This window comes from Vicugna pacos, chromosome 33, assembly GCF_048564905.1.
Source record: "Vicugna pacos chromosome 33, VicPac4, whole genome shotgun sequence".
In the NCBI taxonomy this organism is placed as follows: domain Eukaryota; kingdom Metazoa; phylum Chordata; class Mammalia; order Artiodactyla; family Camelidae; genus Vicugna; species Vicugna pacos.
In genome coordinates this window covers 3712430-3733902 of record NC_133019.1, presented here as the reverse complement: position 1 = coordinate 3733902, position 21473 = coordinate 3712430, and the positions used below count along the sequence as shown (strand labels likewise).

Genomic DNA, 21473 nt, shown 5'->3' with positions numbered 1-21473 from the left:
GCACGTTTTCCCTGGTAAAGCTCCTTCAGGGCCATCTCTTTGGGGAAGTAGGGAGGAAAAGAAGACGATAATTGGGTAATAAAGAGGTCTCCAGGCAAGTAACCTCACTGGAACTGGAAAAAGATTAGCACTTGAGTCGCGGAGCTATTCACCCGGCTGCCAGGGACAGCGCTGCAGACCTAGAGAGCACCTCGGACTGGGCTTTTCCGGTCAGCACCTGTGACCCACAGCAGGCTGGGTAAATGGGACCGCATGCGTTCGATGGGACTTGAACCCTCCTTCAGTTTCTGCTTGCCTGGGGTTCCAGTAGGGTCCACAGGGCTTTGCAGTGGACCGAAGTTCCCCATCACTTGGGGTTACTTTTCAGCTCTGAAGTACCAGGGTCCAGATGGACCACACCCTCCCCTCCCAGTCACAGAGCTGGGTGGGCCACTCACCTCGCACGCCGGCATCCTTTGCACAGAAAGTCTCCCGCTCGTCCCGCTTCTGTGAAACTGCTACCGGTTGCTCTGTGTCATCGTGGGCAGGTTACCTAACCTCTGGGTGCCTGTTTCCTTGTCAGTACGTGCCTAATGGACACCTGATTAGGGATGTGGATGCGGTAACTGAGCCAGTCCCTGCAGGACTCAGGGCCAAGAAAGGTTAGCTGTTACTCTTCTCATTATTATTTTATTTTAACATTATTTACCTCTCCACAAAATTGATGTCTCCAGAAAAGTCTCAACTTCTGGAGGCCAGGAGAAAGAACCCAAAAATGAATTCTGCAGGTTTCAGGGAGGCGGGAGAAGGCCGCCCTGGGTGTCTCTGCTTCCTCGTTCCCCACCCGCCAGCCTCCCCGGGTCAGTACCTTAGCGTTTGGGCATGAGCTGAGTGGAACATCCCCCTTCAGGTGGAAAATCTGCTCAACAGCGTGCTGGGGAGAGGCCCGTGCTAGGGACGGCGGGCTTCTCAGCTTCGTGGGAAGATTGTCATTGGCGTGGCTCTCACTTCCACGGAGCTGCACAGAGAGAGAAGAAGTGAGCAGAAAAAGCACTGAGTTAATGAGCCTGTGGTCTAGGCTCTGCTGGGAGGTCAGGTAACTAGATAAATACCAGCGTCAGAGGTAACAGTGCAGGGTTTGTGTAACCCCTGCCCGTTCCGCACAATGAAACACCCACCGGTGAGAGTGTTAGATTCGAATGGTCGGGGCGCTGTGCTCAGATCCCAGCTCTGCCTTGGCTGGCTCTTCCCCCGTCACCGACCACTTCTGCCTGCTGTTTCCTGCCCGAGAAACGGGGAGGTAGAAGGCTTGTCTGTCTGCTGACGTCCAGGCTCTCCAGTCAGGCTGCCTGTCCCCCACCCACCTGTGCACCCCGGGAAGGACGCAGAGGCCTGGCCCTGACTCCCCAGCTGCAGGACACTGGAGTTCCTAGTTCTGGAGCTCAGAGGAGGGCGGCCAGCGGGCCCGGCTGGTAAAACTAGGCGGTGTGCTTGGTGTTCTTTCCAAGAAGTACGTGACTTCACGGGTTGTCTGGCCTCTCTGGACCAAGGGGACTGCGCTGGCTCTGGGGATAACTGGGGAGGAGGGGTGCCGGGAGAAGGGTCACAGGGTACAGCTCCCGGTGTGGGGTGATCGTGAGATAATTGCATGTCTCAGGTGTGCTGGCAGGCAGGGGGCCAGGGGCCGAGTGCGGAGAGCATCCAAGAGGGTAGTTATCTCCTAATTGCTGCTTGTGCTGGAATGTTTTATTCCATTTAGAAAATGGTCTGATTGTTTTGATTTTTTTTCACGGGGTAGAAAAACAGCCAGGTGGGGTCTGTCCAAGCCGTGTGGGTGGTGTTCTCTAATTGCTGGGCTGGACTTTCTTTTGCCAATTAGATGGCCTCTTTAGACCTGCCCTTTTATAACCTGATTACTACATGGGGCAACTCGGTTTTGTATAACCTCTTTCATACCGAGCAGAGTTGCTTTCAACATGTCAGTTCCAACTTGGCACATATGGGTGCTTTCAACAGCCTGTGCTCAGACTGAAATCAAAATCAGATCCTGACTTAAATGAAAAGGAACATAGGGATGTCTTCTCCCCGGTGGTGGATTCTGTCAGCATCCATACCTTGTTAGAGGTCCCCTTCACATCTGTGTGTTGGCTGTTTGGGTTGAAAGTACAGTGGCTGAGCAGATTCCCAGCTAAAAGGAGGTGTTCATTGAGAACTTATGGTTTTTCTTACACCACTTACAAAAGTTAACTCAAAATGAATCATACACCTAAATGTAAACATTGAAACTATAGAACTCATAGAAGAAAATATTTACTCTAAGAGTAAATGTTTATGACCTGGGGTTAGGCAAAACCTTCTTAGATATGACGCCAAAATCACAAGCAACCATAACAACGAAAAAATTGGACTTCATCAAAATTAAAAATTTCTGTGCTATGAAGGACACCATCAAGAGAGTGAAGAGGCAACACACAGAATGGGAGAACATACTTGCAAGTCTTATACCTGAAAAGGGACTTTTATCCAAAGTAGGTAGAGAACTCTTATAACTCAATACTAAAAAAGACAACCACTTTTTAAATTGGCCAGTGATTTGAACAAACTTACCGCCAAAGAAGATGTACAGCTGGCCCGTAGGTACATGAAGAGACACTCAACTTCATTAGTTGTCGGGGACGTACAAGTGAGAAACACAATGAGATGCCACTTCACACCCACCAGGATGGCCAGAATGAGAAAGAAATACCAAGTGTGGCGAGGCCGCATAGAGTGAGTTGGAAGGGCCCTTAGATACTGCTGAGTGGAATGGAACATGGTGCAGCTGCTTTGGAAAACAGTCTGGAAATTCCTCAAAATGTTCAACACAGAGTCACCGTATGACCCCGAACTTCCCCTTCTGGTCATACACCCAAAAGGAGTGAAAGCAAAAAGATATTTGCACACCCAAGTTCACAGTAGCATTACTCACCATACCGTAACCCGAAGATAGAAGCAACCCAGGTGGCCATCAGAGAATGAGCGGGTAAGCAGAATGCGGTTTATGCATACAATAGAGGTCACTTGGCCTTAAAAGGAATGAAAAACCTACATGTGCTACAACACAGATGAACCTTGGATGCAAAAATGAAAGCAGCCAGTCCCAAAGGACGACATATTGTCTGATTCCCTTCCTGTGAAATGTCCAGGACACACAAATCTGTTAAAAGAGAAAGCAGATTTGTGGTTGCCTCGGGTTGAGGGGCAGAGGAGAAGTGGGCAGGGGCCACTAATGAGTACGGGGTTTCTTTTGGGAATGATGAAAATGTTCTAAAACTGGATCCTGATGACAGCTGCACAATTCTGTGACTTACTAAAAACCACTAAGTTGTGCACTATAAATGAGTGAGATGCGTGGTCTGTGAACTGTATCTCAATAAGGCTATTTGAAAAGAGAATTTATGGTTTATCGAGTTACTACATTCATTCTTGTAAGTCAGCACTTGGCCGTCCTCTGCCGCTCAGAGGAGAGAGCTGCAGTCAGTAAGTACTTCGTGGCCGCATAGAGTGAGTTGGAAGTCAGATGCTTGGAGCACAAAGCAAGGCGCAGATGCAGGATTTACCTTCAAGGAGCGTCTGTTCAAATGAAGAAGTGAGGATCACAACAGGTGCGTAAGTAGCAAAAACAGAGCCCACTCGTAACCACCTGTGCCCCTCATCGTGCCCCTGAGGCCCTTCTCACCAGCTGCTCAGAAAACCAGCAGCGACGCCGGCTAGAGCTCAGAGCCAGTGGAGGACAGAGTGTCTGTTATACCCAGAGTAACATGTACATGTTTAAAATACTGCCCCTGCCTACCTCATGGGGCGCTTGTGTACATCACACATTGGAACAGCAAGTGTGCAAGTCCTTTGAAGTCAGAGAAAGCCATCGGGTTACTATTATTTTGCTTACTTTATATCTTTCCTCAAGTCTGTGGAAAGGCATGTTGAGAGAGGTTAGTTCGTTCAGTGACAGTTGTTGAATGCCTGCTGTGTGCAGGGACTGAGTGGGAGCGCCAGGCAAGGAAACACGAGTGACAGGCGCTGATGAAAATGCTCCGCTGGCGGGGGTACGGGGCGCTCACAGGGCATACTGCGGAGGGCACTTACCTTAGACGTGGGAGGCCAGGGAAGGTCCCCAGGAGAAGCACCGTCTAAGCCGAGTGAACCCGGCGAGCAGGGTGGGAGGCACGCTCAGGAGAGGCAGTCTGCCAGAGACACCCCTGGCCCTTTCCTGCACCTTACTTGTTGGTCTCCTTCACCGTCGCCCTGTGCAATAAAGTATGATCATCTCCATTTTACAGACTAGGAAACTGAGGCTCAGCGTTTAAAGGACAAGTAACTTTCAGAGCAAGAACACTTTCTCCCAAGCGCCGCTGCTCCTTCGAACGATACAAAACCATGTTTTATACCATCTTTTTTCTGAGTACAGAAACACTTACACGTGATCGTTGTTGAAAAATTAGAAAAAATATTTTAAAAATTGTTTAATTATTCACGATCTGAGACTGCAGACAGGGTGGTATGTAGCTGCCTAGCCTCCAAATTGAATTGTGCTGGTTCAGAACCTGTTTTGCACAAAAATACATTAGTATTTCCCGTGTCACTTCACACTCTCCTATGTGATGACTAGTGGTTATCGTGTCCTCTCTCCGCCTTACAATTATGTGCCCAATCACATGGTGGAGCTTATGTGTGTTTCTCCAAATTTGTGTTATTATAACCAATTTTGTGATGAACATTTTTGTACGTCAATCATTGTCTCAATCTTTGATGACTTCTGTAGGCTAAGCTGTTAAAAGTGCAATTTCTGTGCCAAAGAGTATGCACATTTTAAGACCTGATTTAAATTCTCAGATTGTCTTTGGAAAAGCTGTAACTAATTATACTTTCACACTTGCGTGTGAGTGTTTTCCTGTTTGTTACAAATATTGTCTTTAAACTTGTCAACTTGCTATCACATTCCTACTTTAGTTTCCATGTCTTTCCCTCTTGTTGAAGTTGGATTTTTCAGTGTGTTTATGATCACTGTATTTAATGCCAATGGATGTGGTATTGATTTAGAAAGTGCACTGAGCCTTTAAAGGATGAAGCTGACTTTGCAGACTGGAGGTGACCTGTGGAGAATACTTTTTGCCAAACCTTGTGACTTCACTGCTGGGGAGGGATGGTTTAGGTGCCCCGTGAGTGGGAAAGTGGCAGGAAGGAGTTATTTCTTAGATCTGATGACTGTTTTTCTCCATGTAGGTTCTTAAAGGTGGACAGGAAGCACCCACAAAACCCAAAGGTCGTCCCAAAAAGAACTCCATCCCCACATCAGAAGAGATCGAAGCTGAGGAGAAGCTGAACAGCCAGGCCCAGAGCCAGGAGCCCAGGGAGCCCTCCCAGGGCCAGGAGGGCATCTGTGACACGCAGGAACCGAAAGCACGCGGTGGCCCCTTAGAAGTGGCCGAGCCCCCCAGCCAGCCCCAGGAGTTGCTGGTAGCCTCTTCAGAACCCCCACCATCAAGCTAAGATAAAGCTCCTTTTGGGGAGGGGGACTGGGAAGAAGGGAAAGAGAGAAGGCAGGGAGAACGGGGGGAGGAAAGCTTCCGGGAGCTGGGTGGCCTGGGGGAGACGACACCGCCGGCTCCCGGCTTCCTCCCCACAGGTCTCTCCATGAGCATCTGGGGAAGACTTGCTCGCCTGAAAGGCGCTTTAGCCTCGGATGCCCCCGACTAAGGGAGACAGTGCCTTGGAACTGCCGGCCCCGGTTGGGGGGACGCCGCGGGGCCGCAGGGGTCCAAGCCCCCCGGCGCGGTGGAGGGTGCTGTCTGCTCTCCCCCTCCAGCCTCTGGGCAGCCGGTCGTCAAAGCGGAAAGAGACGGAGGCCTGGGCAGCACGCCCGGGTTCCTTGCTGACTCAGCACTTACTTCTGTCGTTTTCAAACAGAATTTAATGTTTTTGGTTGTTGTTGGCTTTTTTTTGGCAGTGGGAGGGTGGGGTTGGTGAGGGTGGGGAAATAGGATTTGGGGGAAGGGAGTTCTGAGTTAATAGAATAAAGTTTGTTTGTTTGAAGACACGCGTGCCTTTGTACCCATTATAAGATGGTCAGGTGACCCAAGAACTTGATAAACCTTGTTTTTCTTGCTTCATTAAGTTGCCATCCCTGAAGCTGCAATGCAGATACCTGCAATGTTAAGATGACTTTTATTTTTTAATTAAAAATAAATCTTTCAAAAGGACTGGGTGTGTTGTTTCTTCTGGGGAGAGTATTTAGCCCTTCTTGAATATGTCCTAAGGGAAGAGAGACCCAGAGATGGCCTAGCCCCCTGGGCTTTAATTTCCCGAGCAAGAACACTTACGACTGGGCCAGGCCACTGGCGTCCAAATACAGAGCAACCAAAGCAGCCCCAAGAGGCAGGGGAGCTGGGGCCCTGCTGGAGCGTCCAGCTTTAAAAGCTTCTTCAAAGAGGTGATAAATTCATAGGCTTCAAAAATCAGGCTATATAAAAAGTCTTGCTTCCCTCCTGCCCCCTGTACCCAATCCCCTCATCCCCTGCAGGGAACCACCTTTATTGGGTTTTGTGGATTTTTCTGTATTAAGTAGCCATTAGGATGATGGCTGCAACTCTTAACAAAGGAGAATTTGAGAACTACTTGGCTACACGTGCTCTAGGATTCTGAACTTAAAATGATGCCCCACTTTTAATAAGGCCAGGAAAGAGGTAGCTTCCAGACTTCTAAAGTGAGAACTCTGACTCTGTTCTTGTTCCACTGTCCCACAGACCGGCCCAGAGGCTCCATCCCACAGGGGGCTCTTTGTCACGGCTCCCCTGCCATGTGCATTTGTGACGTCCACGGGGCAGGTGCCCATCTCGTGGGCTGCCAACTAGCAATTACACAGGAACTCCCCAATGTGGGCTTGGGAAATAGAAACTGACTTTAATAATGGCCTCACCTGGGAAGTCACACCTGTCCCTTGTTCTGCAGAACAAATCATACCCTCTTCACAGTTAAGCAGGAACAAGCTACTTGTTTTCAGTAATCTGGCTGCTGGCTTCCCTCCATTAACGCAGACAGTTTGGACTTGGCCAAAGCAGTGCCTGCCTTCCCTTGGCCGTTGGGATCAACAGAGAGAAAAGTCTCTTTCTTAAACTCTCTGAATAGACAAAGGAGGTAAGGATCTGGCCTCTGAGAACCAGTCTGTGCAGACCGCACCCAGCCGTTTGCAGAGTGTCTTGCTCTGGGCCCGCGGGAAGCTGCCTCCCTCAGCTCCAGCCCACCCCACGCAGCTTTATGGTCTGCCTGCCAGGCGGCGTCCCAGCGGCCAATGTAAGCAGATGAGTCTGTGCCAGCGTGGTCCCTCCTGAGGAACTGTTCTGCCCTGTTCCCCACCCCAGGAAGGCCTTCATTCGGACGCTGTTCTCCTATGATGGTTCTCGGTCTCTGGCCCTGGGCTCTCGTACTGGCCGCCTCCTGCGTGTGTACCGTGACTGGCATCGCACAGGTACACACACCTGGCCTTCCCAAGCCTGGGTGCTGGGCACTGTTTCTGAACCCCAGCCCTGAGCTCCTGGCCTGCCATCTCTGGTATTGTTTCTGGGTCCTAAGGGTTCAAGGGATCAGTGGGGAACTTAAGAGCTTGGATTATCTCCCCTCCTGTTTTGGAAGCCCCGAGCCCAAGGTGACCTCCACTGACAGGCCCAGGGATTGTCCTCTGGCCTCAGCTCAGCACAGCTCAGCCCTGGGGCTCAAAAGTGGGCCGGGGCTGGGCCTTCCCAACGCAACTGGGTACTGATTTGGGGCTGAGCCGTGCTCTACCTCCACCTCCATCCTTCCCTTCTCCCTCTAGTTCCCGAGCCTTGTGCCCGGCACCCAGAACCAGCCCCACAGATTTCTTATGGGGCTCCATTTCCTCACTTTCTCTGCCTCCTTCTTGAGGGCCAAGTCCCCCCCAAGTCATCTACCTCTGAGGACCCTGCTGAGCAAACACGTTCCCTCCCTTCTCCAGCATCTGGGATGGTGATCCCTGAGGGGTCAGTCTTATTTTGCAGTCTGGTCACCTGCTGCTTTCTGTTTCCCAGAAGAAGGGAGACACCGAGGCAAACTGACCATGTGAGGAAGTGACCACACGAGGCTTCAGCCTCCTGACTTTTGCACCGTCTCTCCCTGTGAGGACTGGCGGGCTCTTTACCAGCACTTCTAGCTGATGCTGCCCCCTCGGGGCTGAGAGCCAAGCCCGGGAGCCTCCCTCTAGCCTTGGAAACCAGTCTGCACCTTTTCTGGGGACGGGGGGACAGGGGGACGGGGGAGGCTTCTAGCAGCAGTCTCCCTGCCCTCAGCTTTGCCCTGATGCCAGGTTCAGAGGGGGCCCTTGCCAGTGACACGGGGCGGCAGCCGGGGACAGCTGCTTCTGCTCCCACTGCCTGGATTCCTGGGGCAGGTCCTGGGTCCTCGGTGTTGGTGCAACAATGCGTGCGTATCTGGGGCACAGCTCCCCCTGACTTACGTCTCCATCATGAACAAGGTTTGCTGAGACAACACTCACCTGGCTGGACTCAGTCCCCAGGGGGGTGTCACACTGCGAGCTTCCAGCCCTGAACTAGTCTGAACAGATCTCTCAGAACCAACCGGAAGTCTGTCTCAGAGACTGGTCAGTTCTAGAATCATCTTAGAGAGGGGGCTCTGGGGACGTCGGTGACTTGCCCTGAGGGTTCCCCTGCCCTTCTCAGAGCCTTTCCACCCCATCCACCCGGCCTCGCCCCACGCCTGGGCCGGGCCCGGGCTGGCGCTGGACTGCCGGGCACGAAGCGCTCTCCTCAACAAGCCGCGCTCGTCAGCCTGGGCACGTGCCGTCCACTCGGCAGCAAATGACCAGGGACTTCGCAGGAGCAAGCCAGACTGTCCCCGGGTTCCCCCAGCAGCCCTCCTGCCTGGTCGGCCGCGGGGCGACTGCCTGATCCCTGGCCGTTTTCCACAGACACCGCCTCAATCTTGCCCCCATCACATGTCACGTGTGACGGATCCGCTGAAGGGCAGGAAGCACTGCTCTGCGTGCGGACACACACGCACGTGCACACACACGCACACACACACCTGTTTCTCAGGATCTCCATGCACTGAATTGCTTGTATGCCTAAAGCACCAAGGAGCTGCTGCTGTGCTGTGTCTAAATAGCCCCCTACCCCTGCCTGCCACACACACACACACACACACGCGCGCGCGCGCACGCGCGCACACACAAACTCCCCTCCGCCGCCCTTGCCGAGCGCTGCCTCGTCCAGGCTTCTTCCTCCTCTTCTGAACCTTCCCGTCCGGCTCTGGGAGGCTGCTCCCCGGCCTTGCCTGTGCCCCGGAGACAACGTCCTCTCCCTTCCTGCCCCGGTCCCTCTCCCTCTCCCTTCTCAGCATAAGAGTCTGAAGCTACCTCTTCCTGTCCCTTCATTAACCTCACCTCTGCCCCAGCCTAACCTGTTCATTCCTCTCTCGCTGCTTCCTGTTAATGCATCCTTTGTCATCATCACTGTGGTCCTGCCATAGTTCCAGAGAGAACACGGATTTGTTTTGTCTCCCTGATAGAGCGTAAATTCCTTGAGGCTGTTTTTCAGTTTCTATGTTCTGAGTCTCTCTTTCTGCACGGAGACTTGTGGCCTCCTGCTGACATGGTTCCTGGCCCAGAGCTTTTGAGTTCTCAGCAGAAGGGCGGGTCCAGCTCCCGGCCACAAAGCAACTCTCCTGTCACTGACCACTGTTGGTACCAGCTCACTGGCTGCAGGGCTGGGAGACGAGAGGAAAAGCACAGCAAAGCATCTCTGTCGTTTGCAGAAACATTCCCACCACCCACGGGAAGCAGTGCCAGGCTGCTTCCACAGGGGCAGAGAGTGGGGGGCGACAGGGGGCCCACACTTGGCGGCCTGCAAGGCCAGAGGTCAGTTCACACCCCATCTTGCCAACTCTTCTGGGGAAAAGGTGTTGACGGGGCTCTGGGGAGGATGCCCTTGGAAGATTTTCCCCAAGGAGATCACAGGTGGGGTTGCAGCCAGCAGCCTGGGAGGAAGACGCTTACCAAGATGTTTGTTTTAAACAAAATTAAAGTCCTGTCTAGACCCAATTCCTATCTGTAGCTGGTGGTGGGTTGGGAGACAGTGTGACGTGGCTCACGAGGCAAAGTTCAAAGATGGCTGAAGGGGGATGAGGCGTTCTGGAGGATGAGGGGGACGAGGGGCAGCAATGGTGGGAAGGTGACAGCTGCCCCTGGGGCCCAGCTCTGAGCATCTTGGGATGGGTAGCACCAGACACATCCTTTCCCCCTGCAGAGGGGGCATCTGGGAAAGACGGCAGCCCCTCAAGAGAGGGCCCAGCCAGGTCAGAAGCCAGCGCAGTCCTCTGCCCTCAGAAAGCAGGGTGCCCAGGGCCTTGAGGGGCCCAAGTGGCGTCCTCCCAGATTCAAGTCGGCAGGCATTTCCCCGGTGCCCACCCCGTGCTAGTGCTCAGGGCACGGAGGCTGGGGGCGGGGCGCAGGGGACACGTCTCTGCCCTCAAATAAGACATCTTGCTGAACTTACACTTCAGTGAGTTTCAGAGCAAGGGCAGGGATTCGAGCGCGACTGTCGTGGTGGGTACACCTGCCCCTAGCCTGTGAGATGGCGTTCTTCCAAGGCAGGGAAGGTGACTCGTGGAAGACACATCTCCACACACGTACACCTCTAATCCGAGACCGTCGCCCAAATCCTGGGCAGAGGGTGATTTAGAGCAGCAGAAAGGTCCCGGTAACAGCCCCCGAAATCCAGGTGCGGATCCCAGGAAGGATGGGGCTCGGCAGCAGCCTATTTTGGCCTCCCTGCGTCCCGCACTCGCCTGGCCAGCGCGCAGCAGCCGCCGGGTGTGCGTCCTTCCTCCAGGTCAGCAGGGGCCAGCAGGGAGCGGGGCCCACCCTGCCTGCTGAGAGCGCTGGCAAGTCTCTGTGACAGGCTCCTTTCATACCTGACCTCCTTTCCTTCCCAAACCCTCTTCCCTTCTGTTTATTTTGGTTACAGATTTATTAGACACACAGTTAAGTGCCCATTTAGCTCTGCAAACTGTCATCACGCCTGCTTCATGAATAAGATCATTCACTGACAAAACCCTTCAAACATTTTTTAAGAAGAAGGTGGGGAGGGACGGGGGAAGGAGAGGACGGGGAAAGAGCGCCCAGGGCAGTGAGGGGGCCAGGAACAACCGAAACTCAAGGGCCGCCTCTCCTGCCGCTCAAGAATGTCATCACGGCCTCGGCGCCGCCTTGAGTTCACCCTGTCTGTCAAGACACGTGTCATCCCACCTGCAGGACGGCGGGGTCTAGAGTTCACTCCTTTGTCCTGGCTGTGTGCACCTGCTGTAGGTGGTGGCCCAGAACCCCAAGGCCTGTCAGGCGAGTCCTCAGTCCACGTGCTGTGATCCGAACCCTCCCGGTTCGGCCAGGGCTCCCCTCCTCCAGGTGGCATTTCTTCCCAGACACCTGGGGGCCCCTTACCCACACCCACACGTAGCTCTGCCAAGAGAGCAGACCCTGGTCCCGGGTCTCCGTCCCTGACCCTATGCCAGGACCATTTACATCATCCCATCTAACCACCTGGGCAGCCCACGAACACGGCCGCGCTGTTACCATCTCCGCGCAGCGGGGGTGAAGCTGAGACAACGGCGAAGTGACTGGCGCTGCTCCCTAATGACCCCAAACCGGCCTGTGTTCCCGTCTAAGGAAGCGGAGGTGACAGCCTGATCTGAGGCTGGCAGACCCCTGTGTCCCTCAGCATCCCCGGCAGGGCCTAGGCCCCTGCTCCCACGCAGCTGTAACTGGGGCACCTTTCACACCTGCCCTCACAGTGTGGGGTGCAGAGAGCAGATCTCGGTCGGCGCCTCGAGTGTGAGCCATCAAGCCCTCCACCCGCCCGCCCGGACCGGCAGCAGTCCTGCCCCACCCCCTCTACTGCGCCCCCAGAGGCTGGGAATAGTCCTCGTGCTGGGCTGTGTGGTCACCTGCAGTGCCCTGGAAAGGGGGTCTCGTGTCTGGAGGAAGCTCGGTGGGAGGGGTCGTGTCTGAAGCAGAGTAACAGCCAGCGTCCTCACCACAGAACTAGCAGCAGTGCTGGGGACGCCGGCTCCACCCCAACGCGGGAGGGTCGCGGCAGGAGCTGGCGGACCCTCGGCAGGGCTGCCTGGAGTGCCGAGTCCTCCGTTCTAGCTCCGACACGGGCGCTGCCCCGTCTCAGCCGTCCTGGGTGACCGCTGAGGTCCAGGCCAGCCCGGGAGCTCCAGTTCTGGACCCAGATCATCACCCCTCAGCCCCCCACCCCCAGAGCCAGCCTTCCTTTACCTGCTCCTCCCTGTCCTCCACTCCGGGCTGCTTCTGCAGCCTTTCTTTCTTTTTATTTGCAGTATATGTTCAGCGCAAGTAAATTCTGTAATATGAGAAAGTCACTATGAACCAAAGCACAGTTCACAGATACAACATAAAATCAAAGCAGATGTTCAACAAGCAAATATGGAGCAAGAAGGAGGATTCACTTACACACCCAAAAGCTTGAGCTGTGCTGAAGCTGACTGTATTTTTTGTACCGCTTTCTAAGGATGGCAAATATTTGCTTTTGTTACCAAGGCTACTGTGCCTGTCTGGACCCTGGAACAGTGTTCAGTCATGGCAATCAAAGTATTCGAGGAGAACCTATTTCTTTAAAAAAAAGGTAAACACAGCGGCAACCGTACAAGACTTACTTTGCAGAATCAAGCCTGTTTTAGACTGAGTGTCAAGTTCTGTTTAAAACACTGGCTGACACACACTGTGCTCCAAAGCTAGTTTTATGCATACAGGTGAAAAAAAGTATTTCCAAAAATAGCATAAGAGAATTTTTGTGAGCTCAATTCAGGTGAATGTCTAATGTTGAATTTATCTCATTTTTCACTTCTTTCAAGATTTACAAAAAATGCTCAATGGACCTTTTAAATTTTTATGTATTATTTTACACATGCTGAAATAAAAAGTACTAATTTAAAGTTATTTGGGGCCATATTTTTGTAGCTGGAAGAATCTGACTCTCTTCTGGGGAATCGAAATGTGTAAAGGGAAATGCCCAGCTTGTAACCTTCTTGGCTCATAAGCAAGATTTAGTAATTAGCCTGGGTCTGGGGTAGTTTCCAGCCCCTCATTACCCTGGCACAGGTCAATTACTTTCAGCAAGTCAAATGCAAAACCCCAGAGAAAACAATGTAGCTCCAAGAGTACAGGGAAGGCTTATCAATGGAAACGTTTGTCCAGAGTAAGCCAGCACCAAACCAGAGCTGCGGAAACAACACGGAGCAGGTTCACAGCAGAAGCGAGGTTCCTGCCGCTGCACACACAGACAGAGCCCGGAAGCGTTCCATCCTCTCTGATTATCTTACAGCCATCTAGACTGACCCAAAGTGAAAGCCGAGTCTCCTTTCCACATTCTATTCTTTTATTCTAGAGGAAGGTAAAAATCTTTTCTTTTCACTTCCGAAGTGGAGTTTTGGGTGTGTATATTTCCCAAGCCACACTTAATATGTCTACATCTCTCTTCAGTCTTGGACGAGAAATTCCATTTGCCAGAGTTAGCACTGCACCCACTGTCCAGTTAAACCCCTCAGACGTTCCTCAAACCAATCAGATTAAGGATTCTCAATATTTTATGAATCATATTTGTGTCAATAAAATTAAGGGGTGAAATTTAGTAGATTTGGTAAGGATTTTTTAATTTCTTTTACTGCCATTCCAGACTTCAAGAAGCAGCTGTCTCAATTCTGGAAGATGGGGTTAGGGAAGTGTAGCTGTTTTTTGACCAGAGCCAAGGCTCTGAGTCCAGGTTTAAGGGCTGGTATGTCCCTTAAGTCTTTTTATATCTATAAAATGGTCTCTCTTTCATCTTTTTTCCCACTTGCCAATTGGATGTTTTGTTTCTACACATTAAAGAGATTGACATCAGTATGAACCCATGACATATTTTATCTTTTAAAAAAAGTGTTCCTAGCTCTGCCTTCAGAAAAGACCAAGAAACAAGGATTAACCCAGTGGCAGTGGAAACTCTGGACACCTAGATGATGGCTTCCACGTTTTCTTTTCCCCCACTAAAAGAAAACCAGGACTCTTGGAAATGGCTCATTCCGGGTCTGGGGAAGGAATTCCATAAGGTTGTCTTGGGATGTCTGCTTGCATTGGAAGGTAGTGAAAATATTAAACACCACCAGGCCATGTTAAAAGGATGTAAGGGACATAGGAGCCAACTGGAAGAGGTGTCCACTGACTAAAAGTGGGACAATGCGAGTATTGGTCAGAGTAATAACTGGCTATCTGTGTATCTTTTTTGGTGAGGTGTCTGTTAAGGCCTCTGTCCCATTTTTAATCAAGTTGTTTGTTTTCTTATTGTTTTTTTTTTTAACATTTTTTATTGATTCATAATCATTTTACAGTGTTGTGTCAAATTCCAGTGTTCAGCACAATTTTTCAGTCATTCATGGACATATACACACTCATTGTCACATTTTTTTCTCTGTGATTTATCATAACATTTTGTGTATATTTCCCTGTGCTATACAGTGTAATCTTGTTTATCTATTCTACAATTTTGAAACCCCAGTCTACGTTTCTTATATATCTTGGACAGCAATCCCTTATCAGATACGTGTTTTACAAATATTTTCTCATAGCCTGTGGCTTGTATTCACATTCTCTTGGTCAGGCCTTTTGTAAACAAGACGTTTTGATCTTAATGAAGTCCAGCTTATCGATTATTTCTTTCATGGATCATGACGTCAGTGTTGTATCTAAAAATTCACCACCAAACCCAAGGTCATCGAGATGTTCTCCTGTTACCTTCTAGGAGTTTAACCGTTTTGCATTTTACATTTAGGTCTCTGCCCCATTTTGAGTTAATTTCTATAAAGGCTAAGGTTCTGTCTCTAGATGCCTTTTTTTTTTTTCCAGCACATGGATACCCAGTTGCTCCACTTGACAGAAAGACTTTCTTTTCTCTATTGCACAGCCTTAGCTCCTTTGCCAAAAATCAGTTGCTTATATCTGTATGGAACTGTTTCTCCCTATTCTGCTCCATTTATCTATTTGTCAGTGCTTTTGCCAATACCATACTGTCTTAATTACTGTAAGCTTCATAATAAGTCTTGAAATCACGCAGTATTAGTCCTCTGACTTTTTTCTTCTCTTTCAACATTGCCTTGGCTACCCTGGGTTTTCCACCTCTCCCATATACACTTCAGAATCAGTTTGTTGATAGTTAGAAAATGACTTGCTGGGATTTTGATTGGGATTGCATTGAATCTATAAATCAAGTTGGAATAAGTTTTTTTTTTTAAAGAAGACAAAGATAAAATTTTAAAGGGGAATTTCAAGCATTGGACGTTTGTGAGGCTTTTCGAGACTACTAGTGCTTTTCAGAGATCTGTGATGCCCCATTACAGCTGGTGCTGGGAGACCACAGTTGTCTTTACCATTAGTTGTGATCTGGAGGACTGCAGATCTCAGGGCAATTTCTCTGGGCCACTGAGTATGGGTTTTGCCTCAAGAAGCAGTTGCTGACCCAGCCTGGATGCTCCTTCAGCCACTGTTCTCATTTCTTCTTCTCATGGTTGGGTTTCTTGAGCTGTCTAGACTCACTGTCCCCACATCGTCTCTTCCCATCCACTCCCAAACCTACCACATGTGGGCTTCTGCTGGCACTCCTCCGTTCTTGCTGGCTACTCGTGACTCTCTGATGGCCTCTCCGCGGGCCCCACATCATCAGCCACCCTCTCTCCCCTGAGGCTCCTCCTCTGTGGTCTCCACGTCCTGCTTCTCCCCTGCACTCCTGAGCAACTTCTCCATCTCCTCCTCACACTCTCTCCCTCCATCAGTGCACTCACGTTGACGTTCTCCAGGACTGGCCTCAGTCCTGTCTGCACCGGGCAAGCTCATCCTGCTCCATGGCTTCAGTTATGACCTATATTACGGGTTTCTCAAACCGCCACCTTCAGTCAGGGTCATTTTCTTGAGAGCCTCTACCTCCACTTGCCATTAGGATGCCATCAGCTAGATGCCCTATCGGTATTTCAGACTTGACATCAATTTTTTCCCCTTCCTCTCTCCTAATTTGAACTTGTTCTTTTTTCTGTGCTTTCTGATAAACAGACCACAACCACTCATATCAAAACCCTGGGAGCTCCCCTCAGCTCCTCTCTCTGCTTTATTCTCCCACGTCCAAATAGCCACCAAGTTCTGTCAGTCGCTCTTAAATGTATCTTCAGTTGCTGATTGTCACATCCACCTGGCCCAGGCCCTTATCATCTTTCACTGCTGCAGCAGCTTGTTAATCTATCTCCTGGCCTCCTGTCTTCCTTCCTTCCTACTCATTCTTTACTCTGCCCTAAAAGTAATCTTTCTAAAACACGTATCTGGACATGTAACTCCAGAGCTTAAATGCCTGTAAGGCCCCTGATATCCTGAGAGATAATGTCTAGCTTGCCCCACCAGGCCTCCACGAGCCCTCCTTCCAGGTCCCAGGTTCACATTCTTCTCCAACCTCGCCCACCCGTCAAGAACCCCACTCTTCAGCCACATGAAAATGCCTGCAGTTCCCGGAACCCTCTCTGGAGTTTCAGGTCTAAGTTGCTTCTCGGTTTCTGATTCTTAAGATACCTGGCTTGCCCTGCCCACCTGCTGGGCTCCACTATGTTTTCTAATTACTCATTTACATGTCTGTGCCCACCCCACCCCACATCCCCACCAAGACTATGAAGCCTTGAGACGGGTAGGAGCCACGTTCCACATTCGTCTTTGTTTCCCGGGAGCCTATCCTGGTACCTGGAAATGTCTGTTGAGTGAATGAATGCGACAGGGTGACAGTGGCATCTTTCAGTAAAGAGAAAAGTGGTGCTGATGTAAAACGAGAGATGGTCAATTATTTTGGGCAGAGGCGTGGGAAGAGCGTGCGGAGAGAGCGTCCTGCTCTTACTCAGTGCATCCTGCCCTTCCAGACCCAGTCCCTCAGGGGGCCGAGGAGCCATCAGGCACAAATCAAATTTTTGTCCTGCTTCCCCCGATCGCCTGCCCCGAACCACCACACTTGTCGTGAACTATTTCGGGGCCTCAGATTCCTCATTTGTAAAAGAAAAGGGTTGAAACAGGCATTCCCTTAACTCTCTTCAAGCTCCCGTAGTTGGTGTTTCTGTAGTGAGGAGTCGGAAACATAGAAGGAATAAATGAGGCTCAGGTATGAACAGCTTAGAAAGTCGAGGGAATCAGAAGAATAAAGAAGGAGAGGAGATACTCATGCATGGATAAAAGTTTCATGTTTTTCTGCAGAAGGTAAGAGGATGGCTAAGGCAAGAGAAAGACGCTGCTTGAACCTAGAGAAGGTGGCTTCAGGAGGAGACCTATAAAGGAATCTGAGAAAGGGAGGTGATGGCAGTCACGGTAAAAGATGGAGAAAACATTAAAATGAGCAGATCGTGTGGAAGAAGAGCCAACAGTTCTTGGAAGACTAACTGGTGGCAGAGAGCAAAGGCGGACAGAGTTGCCTGCTGCTGTTTGTTGTGGAAACAGCAAGGCTGCGGGGAAGGAAACCCAGGCTCCTCCTTCCACGCCCAGACGGCCGGCGGCAGAGCGTGTCCGGTGAGCGGCAGGCTAGAGGTGTAGCGTGTCACCCGTTCGCCGCTGGCTACCTTCCCCGGGGTTGTCCTTTCTGACTAATGGCCAGAAGAACGCGGCAGATGAAAGCACACAGGGTCAGGTTACAGAGATAACCAAACAGAGCCAGGTGACCACGACCCGCTGGGCCGTCCTGAGTCATTGCCACTTACGGATTTTACACTAACGTAAAGGGATGAGGTAAGCCCAACACTCAAGGGAAAAATAACTCCTCGTTGAGAAAAACCTGATTTGCACACAGCCCTTGAGGAAATGTACCCAGCCACATAAGGGCATCCTTCATCCCTCTGGGGCCTCACCTTCCACATGTGTTAACGTGAAGAAGTAAAATGAAAGAAGCTGTGAGACTGAGACGTGACTGTAATTAACACACACGTCACAAAAGAGGAGCGGGGCATTTTCAGAGCTGGCCTCCAGAGACCCCAGCATCAGACTGGCTGAAGCAGAGCTTCGGAAACTCATAACCAGAGACCTGGGAACTGCTTTACCCTGCTTGGACACCCGTCTGTGAGATCTGCCCCAAGCTCCACGGTGTGTCTTTTCACCTGGTTTGTTCAGAACTAAAAGGAAAGGGATGAGAATATAAGGACTTTCGAAGAGGCGCAGAGGTGCACACAGTGGCAGGAGGAGCCACGAGCCCTTTCCCAGTCTAAGTTCTACACGTTCTATGATTTTCCCAGGTCAGCCATTCCACTACTTTTCCTCCCTAGTGAATTCTTTTAAAATTATGCCATGATACTTCCAGGCTTAAGGCAGGTTTGAAATTGAGATTAGGCTAAACAGCAGAGCTGAAAAGGGAAAATGTATTAAAATAGTAGACTCAAATCGCCGTGAAGCCAGTGGGAGACAAGCATAAAGCCGGAAGGGTCCACGTGAGAACAAGAAGACAGAATATCCCTTTGGCCCAGAGATGACCTTCACACCTTAGAGGTGCAGCCTGCTTGGGCCAAGACTCCCTTCCCCGGAAGCTCCAGGCCTAGTCCCTGACCGAGGCCCTCCAGGCCTCCATGAACTTAAAGCACAGGTCGGTCTGTCTCTCCGGCTGGGCTATACGGTCTGCCAGGCAGAGGCCATGTCTGCCTTGCCCACGTTTGTGTCTCCCAAATAGGAGCTCAATAAACACATGCTGAATGACTGAAGGAAGGAAGGAACGACAGCCTGCTGCCACGCACCTTTCGGCATGGTCCAGAGTCACCAGGGAGCAAGTGCAAAGCGCATGTCACAGTCGGGTACCCACATCTGAAGACTAACATCTTTGGAGGGTGAGGCCTGGACATCTGCTTTTTTGTACAGATCACAAGCTAAGAATGGCTTTATTGTTTTAAAGGGGTTGAGAAGAAGAGAGGAGGAGGAGGAGACGGATCTTTGGCACACCCAGCTGTACAACCTAACGCTCTGCACATCAGTTTCTACATCTGAAAAGTGGGATAATGACAGTAAATACCTTGCTGACTGTTATGAGGATGTGGAAAGGGCTCGGACGAGTGCGCAGTGCAGAGTAAGGGCTATGTGACTGATACGTGGAGCACGAACAGCAGTGAGACCCTGTAATGATGTACTTCACGTGTCAACTTAGCTAAGCTACGGTGTTCGGTTGGTTGGTCATTGCTGCTGTGAATATATTTAGGTGTGATTAACATTTAACAATCATTGGAAAACTGTATGAAGTTTCCTTAAAGAAATAAAACAGAACTACCAAAGGGTCCAGAAATTCCACTTCTGGGTATTTATCTGAAGAAAACAAGAACACTAACTCATAAAAGATACCTGCACCCCCACAGTCACTGCAGGATTATTCACATTAGCCAAGATACGGAAGCAACCTAAGTGCCCACTGACGGGTAGATGAATAAAGAAAATGTGAAATATTTTAAAATATAATTCAGCCACCAAGTGAAATAAGTCAGACAGGAGAACAAAGATCATATGATCTCACTTATATGTGGAATTTAAAATAACCACCCCAAAAAACAAAAAACAGCCAGCTTATGGTTACAAAGAACAGACTGGTGGTTGTTGGAGGTGGAGGGTAAGAGTGGTAAAAATGGGTGCAGGTGGCCAAAAGGTACAAACTTCCAGTTATAAAATAAGTCCTGGGGATGTGACGTACAGCACGGTAACTGCAGTTAATAATACTGTATTGCATATTCGAAAGTTGCTGAAATAGTCTTAAAAGTTCCCATCACAAGAAAAAAATTTTGTGCCTATGTATGGTGATGGTGGTTAATAAGATTTACTGCTGTGATCATTTTGCAGTATATACAAGTATCCGATCATTATGCTGCACACCTGAAACTAACATAACGTCACGTGTCAATTCTATCTCAATAAGAAGAAATCTTAAGTAGGAAAACTACAGGAAAAAAACCCATTTTCAATCAGTAGCCAACTTTGAGTAAAGTGGATTATCCTCCATCATGTGGGTGGGCTCCATCCAATTAGTTGAAGGCTTTAAGTAAATACACTGAGGCCCCCAAAAGGGAAGAAATTCCTCCAGACGCCAAACTGCATCAGCTCCTGCTGGAACTTCCAGCCCAGCAGCCTGCCTGACAGATTTAGGACCTGCCAGCCCCACGACTGTACGAACCAGTTCATCTCTCTATCATTGCTACCCACGGATCATCTGTATCTTCTATTGGTTCTGTTTATCTGGAGAACCCCGTGCAACACTGATGCCAAGTCCCAGTACAGCTCCTGGTTCACACGCTGCAGGGGAAGAGCTCGTTTGCCTGCCCTGCATTGTCTGTTTTCTTCTGCCTTCTTTTCTTCGTTTGCTTCGTCTCTGTCTTTCATGTTGGAGACCATCCGCATCCGTAATCCCTGCCTGACCGTGGAAACAATGTATCATGTAGTTGATGGAAACTGCGGATAGGGTTATCAGCCGGTCGCCGGTCGGCTTTATTTACTGTGGGGTTTCCAGGCATGGACTTGAACTCTTCTGGGGGGAAGCTATGTTTGTATGTTGTTGGGAGTGAAAGAATCTATCAAAGAAATAAATGTGGGCATATTTCCAAGAATTTAAGTACATTAATTTCTAGATGAAGAAAGACTACCGAACGCTCAGCACGTGAATGAAAAAAAGACCCACATCAAGACAACGGTCATGAAAGCCTGGAACGTTGAAAACACAGGAAAGGTGCTTGCGTATGTTTCCCGGAGCATGTTTGCGAGTGTCTCTAGAACAGACACCTAGAACTGCCGGAGTCTGCTAGACTGCACTTCACCGGATTAGCAGATATTGCCACACCGCTCTCCTGTGTGTACCCACGGACAGCAGTGAGTGGGAGCGTAATCACTTGCTGTTTTGCAATCTAATTGTTGTGAATGATACTTAATTATCATTTTAATTTGCATTTTTCTATTTATTAGTGAGGTGGGGCATAGTTCCACATATTTATTGTTCAGATTCATTTCTCTGTGAACTGCTTGTAAATATCCTTCGTTCATTTTTCTTACTAATTTGCATAGTTGTTTATGTATGATAGATATTAATCCTTTTTTAGTTATAATGTGTTAACAAAAGTCTTTTCCCACTGAATAGCTTTTCTCTTCACTTTGTGTTTCTAATGTTCTCTATATTTTCTTCTAAGTTTTGCATGTTTCTTTTCAAAAAATTAATACCTCTGGATTATACCTTTTTTATGTATTATTTAGAATAGGGATCCAGCCTTCCTCCCATTCAGATAGGCATCGTTCCTTAAGCAGCCATTTTCCACTGACTTGTCATGACACCAAGCTGAGGGATACACATACCTGGATCTCTGTCTGGGTTCTCTGTTCTCTGTGTTTCTCTTTGCATATCCATGTTACA

General features: G+C 49.8%; 1 protein-coding gene across 2 annotated transcripts in view; it reads left to right on the top strand.

The window, feature by feature from the left end:
- Positions 1–6218, top strand: part of BARX2 (BARX homeobox 2) — a 64497-nt gene extending 58279 nt beyond the window's left edge. For both annotated transcript variants that reach the window (XM_072954009.1, XM_072954010.1), the window contains exon 4: positions 5242–6218. In XM_072954009.1, coding sequence (XP_072810110.1) covers positions 5242–5508 — 267 coding nt within the window. In that variant the 3' untranslated portion in view covers positions 5509–6218. The remainder of the gene's footprint in view (positions 1–5241) is intronic.
- The last annotated feature ends 15255 nt before the right edge of the window (positions 6219–21473 follow it).